This window comes from Macrobrachium rosenbergii, chromosome 45, assembly GCF_040412425.1.
Source record: "Macrobrachium rosenbergii isolate ZJJX-2024 chromosome 45, ASM4041242v1, whole genome shotgun sequence".
NCBI lineage: Eukaryota > Metazoa > Arthropoda > Malacostraca > Decapoda > Palaemonidae > Macrobrachium > Macrobrachium rosenbergii.
The window spans coordinates 18,536,242-18,548,893 of record NC_089785.1 but is presented as its reverse complement, the minus strand read 5'-3'; the positions used below and the strand labels follow the sequence as shown (position 1 = coordinate 18,548,893).

The 12,652-nt window shown below is 36.9% G+C and overlaps 2 protein-coding genes across 4 annotated transcripts in view; one reads left to right on the top strand and one right to left on the bottom strand.

Annotated features, from left to right (window-relative positions):
* Nucleotides 1-234: 234 nt before the first annotated feature.
* Nucleotides 235-6,813, bottom strand: LOC136829734 (probable glutamate receptor). Its single transcript, XM_067088547.1, has 9 exons — nucleotides 6,578-6,813; nucleotides 5,498-5,588; nucleotides 5,166-5,324; nucleotides 4,661-4,841; nucleotides 3,478-3,695; nucleotides 2,427-2,555; nucleotides 1,066-1,193; nucleotides 690-850; nucleotides 235-431 (listed from the first exon to the last, which is right to left on the bottom strand). The coding sequence occupies exons 1-9, from the start codon at nucleotides 6,724-6,726 to the stop codon at nucleotides 361-363; spliced, it is 1,287 nt and encodes a 428-aa protein (XP_066944648.1). The 5' UTR covers nucleotides 6,727-6,813; the 3' UTR covers nucleotides 235-360.
* A 1,300-nt stretch (nucleotides 6,814-8,113) lies between these two features.
* LOC136829730 (serine-rich adhesin for platelets-like) overlaps nucleotides 8,114-12,652 on the top strand; it is a 62,645-nt gene continuing 58,106 nt past the window's right edge. For all 3 annotated transcript variants that reach the window (XM_067088539.1, XM_067088540.1, XM_067088536.1), the window contains exon 1: nucleotides 8,114-8,144. In XM_067088539.1, coding sequence (XP_066944640.1) covers nucleotides 8,129-8,144 — 16 coding nt within the window. In that variant the 5' untranslated portion in view covers nucleotides 8,114-8,128. The remainder of the gene's footprint in view (nucleotides 8,145-12,652) is intronic.

Here is a 12,652-nt window from a genome sequence, read left to right as displayed (position 1 = left end):
ACATTTGTAAAATCGTTTACATTACTTCATTAACTCTTCATTAGCGATCCTTTGCTTCAACCTTATAATTTTTAATTATATATATGATATATATATGTATATATATATATATATATATATATATATATATATATATATATATATATATATAAAATCGAAGACACGTGGATATGAAAAGGCACACGTCTAAATATGCATGAAACTTCAATCATTTAAATTAATCACAGTAAAATTAAAAGAAAAACACAAATAAGCAAATAAATGCCATACGTTTTGTTGTCAGTAGGAGCGATAACTTTACTATAATCATTGTTACTGTAATTGCAATTGTAGCGGTAGGGGTGTAACTGTAGATGAAAGTCAGTTGCCTCTCTTCTTCGCCCAGCCAACAGCCAGCTCTCCCATGAGAAGTATGGCACCCAATACCAATCCTATAATAATAATAATAATAATAATAATAATGTGTTAACTTGTATGGTACCTTTTAGAAGACAGGATTCTCGGCAGTGGGAATCCTTAATCTTTACTAAAAAAAACGGTACTCTATTTTTCTTATGGCTTTTTTGAGTCATGATAATCTCTATTGACACTGATATATATATATATATATATATATATATATATATATATATATATATATATATATATATATATATGAATATATATAACTGAATGCATTCTAACCGTACCTCCTAGACAAAGCAGGAAGACACCTCCGAAATCGCTTAGTGAGAGCACCAGTGTAGAAAACCCGTCTTCTTTCCCGGGCTTCACCATGCACGCAGTTGCATTTGACGTGAATTCCTGCCTGTATCTGCTTATTATACCGCCTTCCTTCAACATGGTAACTCTTGAACGACAGGAGAAGCCAAAATTAGTCTTTCAAAAAACTGTCAGGCTAGCGTAAATCAAGGAAGTATTACAAAATAAACATTGTACATGCTAGGTAATCTTCCTCTGATAATTATGTATAGAAAACGGAAGCAGAGGGTGGCAGGCAGTGTGTAATTATGACTTTTTTTTTAGGTCTAAAAATGGTGAGATATGGTACATCCATTTGCTTACAGTTTATTGAAGTACGGTATGATTGAACTATTTTTAGGAAAAGCAAAGGCAAAACTTGATGCCCAAATGGACTCCTTAGCAATGTAATAATTGCACTGGCCGGTTTCACTATAGTCGTCGCTCATAATCTGAAGAGAAATCAGAATTTGTCAGTACAAGAATAAGCAGTGCTATGAATATAATTGAAATTCAGATTTTCGTTAAAAAAAGGACATTATTCGATCAATATCTATCATTTTGACAAACGAAGTGGTATAACATTATGAAGGAGCCGTTATAGAAAGGTATGATTGCTACCAGGAAAAGAAACTAGGGTAGACACTGTAAGACAAAAACTAAAAAAAAGTTTAAACGTGACAAATCGTTCCTCCCAACTTCCTCCTCTTGGTCTAAAGGTGGTTTCAAGGTCCCTTCCCGTGGAAGGAACCATCGTGTATGACTAAATTTCCCCAAGCAAATCAGGCTCCTCCATTTTCTTATTTATATGAGAGAACAGACTATGGAATTTAGGCCAAGCGCTGGAACCTATAGGGTCAATCAGCGCTGAAACAGAAATCGAGGGTGGAAAAGGTTTGAAAGTTGTAACAGGAGGAAAACCTCGTAGCTGCGTTATGGATCAATTGTTAGAGGAGGGAGAAAAGTAAGATGGAAGAAAGAGAATGTGAACGAAGTTACAATAGTAAGAATGAAAGGGGTTGCAGCTAGGGGGCCGAATTAGGGACGCTGCAAAGAACCTTAAGTCATGCATACAGTGCACCACATGAGGTGCACTGACGGCACTACCGCCCTACGGGGTATTATTTATATGAGGTCAGGCTTGGATGATGAAGACGTTCGATAGCCTAGGTTATTGGCTTCATAAATGAGTAACGAGACCGAACTTGGGGAAGTAATTCATTGCTATTGCCAGCCCCACACAACTTAGTTATTAGGATGATCTAGGGATCCACACTTATACACTTTCACACTTTATCGAACTTACAGATAGCCTCTCGACAAAGGCCTAGGCTGGCATAAGGCCAGCTTAAACTAAAATCGGTAAAATTCTATTGTATTATCCCATTTTGGACTTGAAAATATTTTCTTACTTTTTAATGTGCTCTGAACGTTCCTGACGGTCGTTTCTTTCGCTGTAAAGTTTTACTTTAGTAATAGTACCACCCCAGTGAGCGCCGTGTTTAGTACCAGTCCCACTGGCATGAAGGGTAAAGCGTAAACAAAATACGGTGAATATCAGTAATTTGAGCATGAGCTTCGTACTAATCACGTTAAGATCATGGCATAAAAACTCCAGTATCAAATAATATTTTTTCTGGTAATTTTGCCTCTTCCGGTTTCTTGACATGAAAACAAATACCTACCTTCTTCATGGAGAAGAAATCGCACAGTATGGCGAATTTCTGAACCTTCATCCGCTGGCGTTCGTCGTAACAAGCTGTGACCAGGAAAGCCTTGTCGTTTATCACCTTGTAAATGCCTGATTTGGCGTCCTGGAACACAAAGGAAAGCAACAGAATATCCTAATTTTCAATGGTTCATGGTATTACTTATACAGTATTATTATATATATATATATATATATATGTATATATATATATATATATATATATATATATATATATATATATATATATATATATATATATATATATATATATATATATATATATATATATGCAGAGAGAATGGGAGAAATTAAACTGGTGAAAATATCAAATAATACAACTTAGGAGGTAAGAAGGAATAAACAGTTATTATTATTATTATTATTATTATTATTATTATTATTATTATTCATAACGCGAACACATTACTATGGCTACAAGACAAAACAGTGTAAAGAGATGATTTCATATATTCAAACTACTAATGAGGGTCTGTGAAAAGATATGCCTTTGTCTATATGGGCTGCTGTAAACGATTGATATGGTAAACTTCTTGCTAGAAAAGTGTATAACTGTGATGTCTCTAAATAAGGTGCCATTCTGCAAGATCACATCTTCATTTCAGTTATTCAGGCTCCATTTGGTAGCCTGTTCCTCCTTGATAGAACCAGCCTGAAGGCAGTTCATCTGATCTGCTTCTTGCCTCTTTTCTAATGGTACAATTTCAGCCGTTGTCCTGTTGAGTTCAAGCAGATGGTCTCTCTCGGGTAGCCTTGATAACCAAGTGGTATGCATCATGCTCACTCATAGAAATCAGTACCTCTCTGAACAAGTGTTTTGATTTTTGTATTCTCACTTGCTCACAGCCTAACACCCATCAAGAGATGGGTGCTAAGTCCCACTTTTATACCTTTTCTTGCCATCTTGTTGGGACTGCTAAGTAAGACTTTCAGGTTACCACTCCCATTGCCTCTGAACAGAACACTTCACAGTGTCTTTTGCCAGACACAGCCAAGAATCTACTTACGCCAAAAAACTGATGAAGAGAGGTTCCATATTCGTTGGCCCAGGGGATCTTGCCATAATTAACCAAATCCTGCAGAGAATCTACAGGAATTTCAACCTTGGGTACTGCGAGAAGAGAGGTCAGAACACCTTGGTAAGCTGAACTTAGAATCAAGGTTGCTAACATCCACGTTCCCATGAACAGTTGACCAGTCAGTATCATTGGTGGGATTTCTACACCTGAGGAGTAAAATTTGAGTTTTACCTCTGGACTTGTTCTGCTTCTTGTTAAGCATTATCTAACTTATACATATAAACCAACAAAATCATTAAAATGCTTTGCTAAAACATTATTTACAATAACTTTATGGGTTTTTAAGTGTATTTTTGGGCGGAAAGAAAATGTATATGGTTTTTTTTTAAACTAAAATATATGCTCCACATGACTGTTAGCTGTTTGGTTGCCAAAGGAACTGTTACAACCCTGTCAGATTCCAAAGACAAAATGGTACAGGATATTTTTTCAAACAATAAGATGTCCCCTGGATTCCGTGGGAAGTCCCAGCTGTAATAATAATTTTGATATGGTTTAATGTTGATGAAAGACATACAGTGATTCCTATTTTCTGAGACCCCTATAGGACACTGGATCCATTCCTATGGCTGTTTCCTCACTAGAAACTGAGGCTAAAATGAGAGCCGACTTCAAATTCTTACAGCCAAACGAATCTAAAATTGCCCCAGGCTAGACTGTTGAATGGACGAGTGCTTTTGAGGAATTACAGAAAGTTGTGGCTGGGTTTTGCTTCTCCCATCAATATAAGAGTAAATCTCATTTAATACCTGAGACAATTCTCAGGGGATTCAGGAGGGAGCCTTGGATATTTGGGAGACTCTGGTCCCCCCCAAAACAGGGGTCCCATTCTGGCACTTCCCAGTGGAAGCCAGAGGCCAGTATTCTACAAAATGGGTATCTTCCTGGGCTTACCAAGGGGTTTGGCTGAGGGATCCTCCTTCAGAGCGTCCCACAGAAGCCAAAGGGGAACCTCAGGAATTGAGAGAGCAATGATGTCTTTTACATTACTGGAATCCAAAAGACTTAGTTAAAATGACCTCAGTCCCTCTCTCTCAGTTTATGGTTGATGTTGCTACTCTACCGGATTGATAAACAACAATCCCATATCTCTCTTTCTATCCTTCCTTACCTTCAAGTAGAAGCAGCCTGATCAACCAAACGGGTTCAAAGGTCAGCAGTGGCCAAGTCTTTCCACGGAACTCCTGGAGATTATGCTCGAACTTTAATGGGTCCCATTGTTGAACAAACCGTCTCATGGCGACGCCCAGCACCATACTTCCAAGAACTGCCATGGACAAAGCTATCCATACCTGGAGTGTGTTATGGAGTGGGTAGGTTATCCGGACAAAATATACAAAGAGGGTTTTAAAATGTTGATGACACTTGTGTGTATCTATAATCATATTTATGTATTTGTGTGAAAGTATCTCAACTTCCTATTTGTAATTACTGAAATGTAGGCCTATCAGACCAGGAGAATTGTCCAACTGTATAACCACTGACTCACAGTGTTTAGATTACTTTTCTTCTTAGTCTAAATTGACCTTAACTGTTATGTATAGAAACCTACAGTACATAAACACGCGGCTCCAGCCTTGCATTTATGAAGGGCTGTTACCTTGAAGGGCTGTTACCTGCCAGGCAAAAGGCTTAGCAAAACCTGTGAGGTCCCGTTCGCGCGTAGGCCTAGGGAGGAATATACCGCTGTTGTCGATGTAGACAGGAACGGAAAAGTCAATTATCAGGCTCCTCAAATATGTTATGCTGAATGGGCCTAGAGCCATGTCAACTTCCTGTGTGGAGGAATGACTTGCAGTATTATATACACACAAACATATATATATAAACACAAACATACATAGGCGAATATATATATGATATACAGGAATATTACCAGTTGCTAGGCTTCATTAAGTCTAACAATATATTAATGGCCATTTGTAGGTCTATAATAGGGCCCCCTTACCCTCCTGTGGCATAGGCCTATCATCCCAGTTGTTGATCCGTTAGGTAGTATTCTGCCCCACTCCCCGTCAGCTGCTTCTACTAGGGAATATCTGAAACAAATTTGGACCGAATAGTTCTAGTGATTCCAGAGCTTGTTTTTCCTTTATTTTTGAATCCATTTAACATTATTATTATTATTATCATTATTATTATTAGAAAGTTTGGAGAAAACATTGCCAGTGATTAATTAGTTTTTTTTGTAATTACTGGAAGGTGAATTTAGGTAGAATAGCAATGAAGAATTTTGGTATTTAATTGGAAAACTGAATTTCAAATGACAAATATTGATTCTGTCGATTTTATTATATTTAATAATTGCAGGAAGGAGAAATTATGTAACTGCTGTGGTTCAATAGTTAGAACCATCGCCTCATCAGCGGGAAACCTGAGATCGATCCCTTGATTGCAAGTTACCGGAAGATTAACACCGTTCAAAAAGGGCAAGACTTAAGTTGAAAAGATAACAATAGCAATATTAATAACGAAAGCCGAAACAGTAATTGCAGATACCACAGTTCAAACAAAAACTCTCCGCACCGGTGTAGGGGTCAGACCTTGTAGGCCTAGTCTTGCTACACCCACTAAAAAAATAATTGTCTCAATGATCGTGCACCCAATCTGCACCAAATTTGACATTTTATTTTATTTATTTTAACTTTTAAAGTAAATTTTCGGAGTCACGTTGCGTTCTTTATGTTTTGAGACTGGGAATTATAATTCTTTCAAAGGCAAATTTGTGATAAATTTCATAAACCAACGAGGTAAGCAAAAGGTTTAATCTGATATTTATATTTTCAAGCCTTATTCTATAGAAGATTAAAGAAGCTGATGTAATAATTTTGATATTTATATTTTCCAGATTTATTCTATAGATGAATAAAATCTCGATAAGTCTATATTCGTGGAAAATACGATTTAAAAATTTAGAACTTAATCAGCTCTGCATTCATCAGTTAGACTCATATCTCCTCACATGTTACTTCTCCTCGCTTTGGCCACATTGCCAAGCGTCAGCCCTTCCTCCTTCGTCTGTACTTACGTAAAATTGAGCTGCTGAGCGAACATATTCATGAATTCGATGAAAATCCCTGTCGACTTCACCAGGCGGCCCTGTTGGTCGTGTTCCATCAGTACCCAAGGGTTCCACACGCCGGCGGCAACGCGGAGGTGCTTGCCGGATAACGCCATTGGGCGAGTGTCGGAAAGGGCTCTCTCTCTGAAGCTTTGTAAAATTCCTTTAAGTTAATTCTGTAAAATTACTCACTTTGGGGTGCTCTATTCAAGGGTTTAAGGTTTGAAATGAGAAATAGGTCTTTTTGTCATAATTTGGTTATGTAAACTGGCGTCACAGGTGTTTTGGTAATCGACGAGGGAACAGCTGGGAATATTCGAAGTGTGGTAACAATAAAACTTATTTTGACACAATTTCACCGAGTTTTAGTACACGTTATTATTTTTCTTACTTTCGTTTTCATTTGAAGCTCAGAAGTTATACCTTAACTGTTCCCTCTGACACAAGCACACACTATATTATATATATTGAGTATTATATATATATATATATATATATATATATATATATATATATATATATATATATATATATATATATATATAGTATGTGTGTATATGAGAAGGAACAGTACATAAAATGTAGAAAAAGTTTAAATGAAGACTTTAGGAAGTAAAATAAATAAATTTATTAAAGAAACTGAAGATAAAGTAAAAATTTAAAGTCACTAATAGGAAATAAAACTTAACCAAACCATATAGATAAGCCACACACGGTGCAGTTACACATGCATATGTATACATACATATTTATATATCAATACCCTTTTTGATACTGGTTTGTGACTACCACAGAAGTTTCAACATCCGGTACCCCATATACTGGTTAGGAACAATCTGCTTTTTACCAGTGTGGGCCGCCTATCTTCCGATTCTCGCCCGGGAGTCGAACTTGGGTACCCTTGCTAAGTCTGTGTGTGTATTGCTACTGTAAATGCGATACCTATCGTTCGATTCCCTCTGCTGCGTGTTTCTGCTTTTATTAGTTTTCTGTAAAAGAAAACTGTTGAGATGGCTTCGTCTGTCCGTCCGGCTTCAGATCTTAAAAACTACTGAGGCTAGAGGGCTGCAAATTGGTATGTCAGTCACCCACCCTCCAATCATCAAACATACCAGATTGCAGCCCTCTAGCCTCAGTAGTTTTTATTTTATTTAAGGTTAAAGTTAGGCATAATCGTGCTTCTGGCAACGATATAGGACATTCCACCACCGGGCCGTGTTTAAAGTTTCATGGGCTGCGGCTCATACAGCATTATACCGAGACCACCGAAAGATAGATCTATTTTCGGTGGCCTTGATTATACACTATACGGATACAGTTGACAGTTATTATAGTTACAATTATATCGTTCTGTTCTGGACAGTGAAATGATCCTTGTCTCGTTTACCTTTCAGGAATGGCGCCTTTGTATGACTGAACGGTGCAATAATGGCTGGCTGAGTTCGGCTTAAATTTGGGAGCAACAGAGGAGCATCGAATGATATATCCGTCAACTCGGACCTGAACAACTCATACAAAATGTCCGTCTTATCAAGTAAGTCGTTTATAAAGATTCGTATCTGATGCAAGTCATCATCATTATTATTATTCGACATTACCGGAGACCTTACGCGGGAAATCGCGGATGAAGTGACGTTGTGACAATACCTCGTAAGGGGAGTTAAGTATTGTACCATCAATGCACCTCACGCGGTGCAGTGTAAGCATTGCTTCGGGTTCTTTGCAGCGTCCCTTAGCTGCAACCCCTTTCAATCCTTTTAATGTACCCCCGTTCATATGCTCTTGCTTCAATCTTACTTTCCTTAACTCTCTCCTAACATTGTTTCATTAATAATAAAACCCCAATACAGTACATTTCCTCTACATCGGCCCCTCCATATATTTACAAAGAAGTCTCATCCGTAGTATTTGGACTCATCACACATTATTACTCTCAGCTCTTATCTCTAAAGCACTGGTATACTTTGGGCTTTCAAGGCACGAATAGGAATTAGTTTCATATAATGTATCATTGGGTTGTTTTAGAAGATCGTACGGTGTAAAGAACCAGTGATGTTTTCTTTAATAATATTTAAATGTAGTTTTATGTATGTATATATATGTGTGTGTGTGTGTGTGTTATAATCGTCTCATACGTATAGTTTAGCTCTTGCAACACCTTATTGCTTATTCACAAACAAGTTACACAAGCAATCCGTATGCCCTAAAGAATAATAATTAAATGAACGTGAACGTAATATCTCACCTGGCTTGCTATCTCTGAACTCGGCCAAAGTCGCAACGACCCTCTGAAATGGCAAATGAAGAACGTTTTAGTTTTGCCTTACCTCGTAAGCAGGAGGATTCTGCGTCGGCGTCAGCATTCGTCCAATAGGAAATCATCTCAGATGACGTTATGTAATGTCATTGGCCAATATGAACATTTTGACGACGTCATGGGGCGTCCCTGGCGACTCTGAAATCTTCTTGGTTATTGTTGCAGGATTTCACTCATTCACCGGCCAATAGGAGATGTCTCTCAGACTCACTTCCTTGTCAGATGTAATGAATAAGGCAGTAACCTGGTTTTGTTTTGTACTGAATTAGATGAATGTATTTCACATTATCGTGAGTTTCTGTCGTGGCTAAGTTCACAGGCACCAAGGGTACATAGTCTCAATGACAGGCATTATCTGACTACAGGATAATGCGTAATATTTTAAATGTTAAAATTACTTGTCGAATTATTAATGCTATTTCTCAAATATGCTGACAAATAACTTTATCGAAGTGCACTGTAGAGGCAGCTAAATGGAACATAATATTTATGTAAGCAGTTACCATGTTATTATCTGATTATTAGTTAATCATTTAATTATTACTTTTACGATGAAATATGAAATAGACTTGCAACGACGTAATGTGTGGCCGAGTAATAAATTATTGAAGATAATTATACGATTGGGTCACTGAGGGTACATTAGTTCCCGCTGTGACATTGAGAAGTATAAACAATTACAAACAGTTTAATATTGCTGTTGCTGTTTTTCTTTGGAAATTTGGTATAAATAAAACCAAGTTTGTGTTTTTGGCCCCGTCTCTTATCGCCTTCTGGCCAGATTTTGGCTAACTCTGAATGGGAGTTGGTATAAGTCATCCCAAGGAGTGAAGGTCAAGGTTATCCTTAGGGGTCAAAGGTTTATGTGGTCACCAAGGTCGTAAACACATACGCACACAACCACGCACATACAAACAAACTACAAACTGATGCCTTCAACACGTTATGCTTAAAAACATAAGATGATGCATCTTTCCCTCCACTGCAAGACTTATTCACGCAATCCTACCTCATTTTTTATCGAGAGAGAGAGAGAGAGAGAGAGAGAGAGAGATGAATGGCTGGTGGGGAAGGAAACAACCCATTGTTGTTTCACGATGAATTCGCCAGCACAAACACTCTTCTTACCCTCCTGGCTGTGACCCCACCACACTCAACTCACGACCAGGTACTTCAGTAACTGTTTAAGCCAAGAGAGACTCCATGGAGTATATTTATTCATTAATATATATATATATATATATATATATATATATATATATATATATATATATATATATATATATATATATATATATATATCTCTGTGTGTGTTTCTTACAAGACGGGCTAGAATGTACTTCGAGATATTGTGGGGTTTCTTACGCTAGAATAACACCAGTAACACCAGTAGAGGAAAACACTAAAATTGACCTCCATATAATAATATACTATAAGAATTTGGCCCCCAGCTGCAACCCCTTTCGTTCCTTTTACTGTACCTCCTTTCATATTCTCTTTCTTCCATCTGACTTTCCATCCTCTCCTAACAATTGATTCAGCTGCGAGGTTTTCCTGTTACACCTTTCAAACCTTTTACTGTCGACTTCGTTTTAGCGCTGAATGACCTCGTAGGTCTCAGCGCTTGGCCTTTGGTCTAAATTCTATGTTCCAATTCCATTCTATTTTCAGTTATTTACTTTTCGTTCGGTTGTTTACAAGATTGTAAATCCCAGAATAGCAGTTTTTTGGTCATTGTTGTAAAATATGTATGTTTTAACTGCCGATTTTGAGATGATAATTGCTGACTGTTGGATATTAGCCATTAAGCAGTTGTATTTTTGACAAGCAGTAATATATATATATATATATATATATATATATATATATATATAATATTTATATATATAAATATATTTTCATATATATGTATATATAATATTTATATATATAAATATATTTTCATATATATGTATATATAATATATAAAAGTATATATATAAATATATATGTATATATATATGTTTGTATAATATGTACTCATCATGTTTTTACAGGTCAGCTGCAATAGATGATTCATTCAACTCAAAATCTTTCTCACGGCATTTCAAAAACCGCCGTCAGCCGACACCTGTGAAATATATTTCACCTCAGAAATAAAATGTCACTTCGCTAACTTATGAAAAGATAGATCCAGAATTATCATTGTCGTTCATTTCAAATCAGTTCATTCTCTTAAAGGTGCTTCAAAATGGCCGAGGAATTAGTGGGCGTATTAAATTTAATAAGTTAACTTCTTTGTGGTCCAGTGGTTTGGTAGAGAATGCGGTCAGCGTGTTCCATAGTTCAGGGCTGTGGGAGCTCATAGCTGGTCAGACCACGGACCTTGCTAACGTGAGCCCAGGTCCGTGGGCTATCTCACCTACTAGCAACCAGAGTTCGATCCCAGAGGGAAGACAGGTTTAGGAGATGGAACATCATGAAAAATCTAATGAGCCCTTGTTGACAAAAGCTGTCAGTAATGTACCTGGCTAGTCGACTGTGGTGGTTTTCTAAGGTGGAGGAGCGCATGAGGCATCTAGCTTTCCGTACTGGTCACCCATCCAAACAGCGACCAGACCTACTTTTGTCGAACTTCGTCGATCGAACGACTAACCGTTTGGCGAATTTGTGTATGGCAGTAAAAAGATATATATATATATATATATATATATATATATATATATATATATATATATATATATATATATATATATATATACATACATATATATATACTGATAAATAGGTATATAGATAGTTTGGTTCACCATCGACCTATTGAAAATTGTCAGTACTCTGAATCACGGGTCTTATTTATATATAATAATTAATAATTACTGATGAAAACACAAAGTTTTACATTTCTCCCAACTAAAAAGAACGAGTCTTTGTTTCTTGTGAAAACATCTGAAGGGAATCGAAGACTATTGTGAATATTTAAGGGAGTGTCTCCCAATGTTCTCTATTTCCTAATTCTGGTCATGCAAAAACTCTCTCTCTCTCTCTCTCTCTCTCTCTCTCTCTCTCTCTCTCTCTCTCTCTCTCTCTCTCTCTCTCTTATGCGTTAGATAATGAGATACATTAAATAGAAGACCCATTGACAAGAGAATAAATACATTACCTATTTCAACATTCTTTGGGGAATGTGATAAGGTACAAGTGATGGCTGAAGGGACAGTAGGAGAAGAGACCTTCTTTGAACCGCGTATGTTTTCAACTTGCCATTAGATCTTTCATCCCATTTCGTTCAATTTGGTGTTAACAAGAGTAACAGTTAAATACTCTAACTTAGCTCTACGACTTATAAAGAGTTTAGAATTTTGAAAGAATGTGCTTGTCCTGTAATTTATGAATAGAATAAAATATACTTGATCTTCGTTCGTGAATGGACGTTTTAATATCGGATGGACATATTCAGTACTTAATTCGTTAGGTTTAATATCTAAATTCCTTCCTTTTATTTTGCCTGATGAACAGTACAAAGGGATCTTAATATTTACTGAGGATAAAATCCACGAAGGAAAGAGAAACAATGGAGTGCTGCGAGGCATTTCGACTTATGGTCCTTCGCTTAGCGGAGTCCGCTAAGTAAAGGACTGTAAGTCGACAGACCTTGCATCACTCCGTTGGTTCCTTTCTTTCGTGGATTTCGTCTTTATTCATATATTCATCTAACGCCAAGCTAAAAAGTTACGCGGTTCAAA

Coding starts and splice junctions, on each gene's coding strand:
- LOC136829734 (XM_067088547.1), bottom strand. CDS start 6,726: ATGGCGTTATCCGGCAAGCACCTCCGCGTTGCCGCCGGCGTGTGGAAC. Junction 5,589..6,577: donor GCTCAGCAGCTCAATTTTAC/GTAAGTACAGAC, acceptor AATTTGTTTCAG/ATATTCCCTAGTAGAAGCAG. Junction 5,325..5,497: donor TAGGCCTATGCCACAGGAGG/GTAAGGGGGCCC, acceptor TCCTCCACACAG/GAAGTTGACATGGCTCTAGG.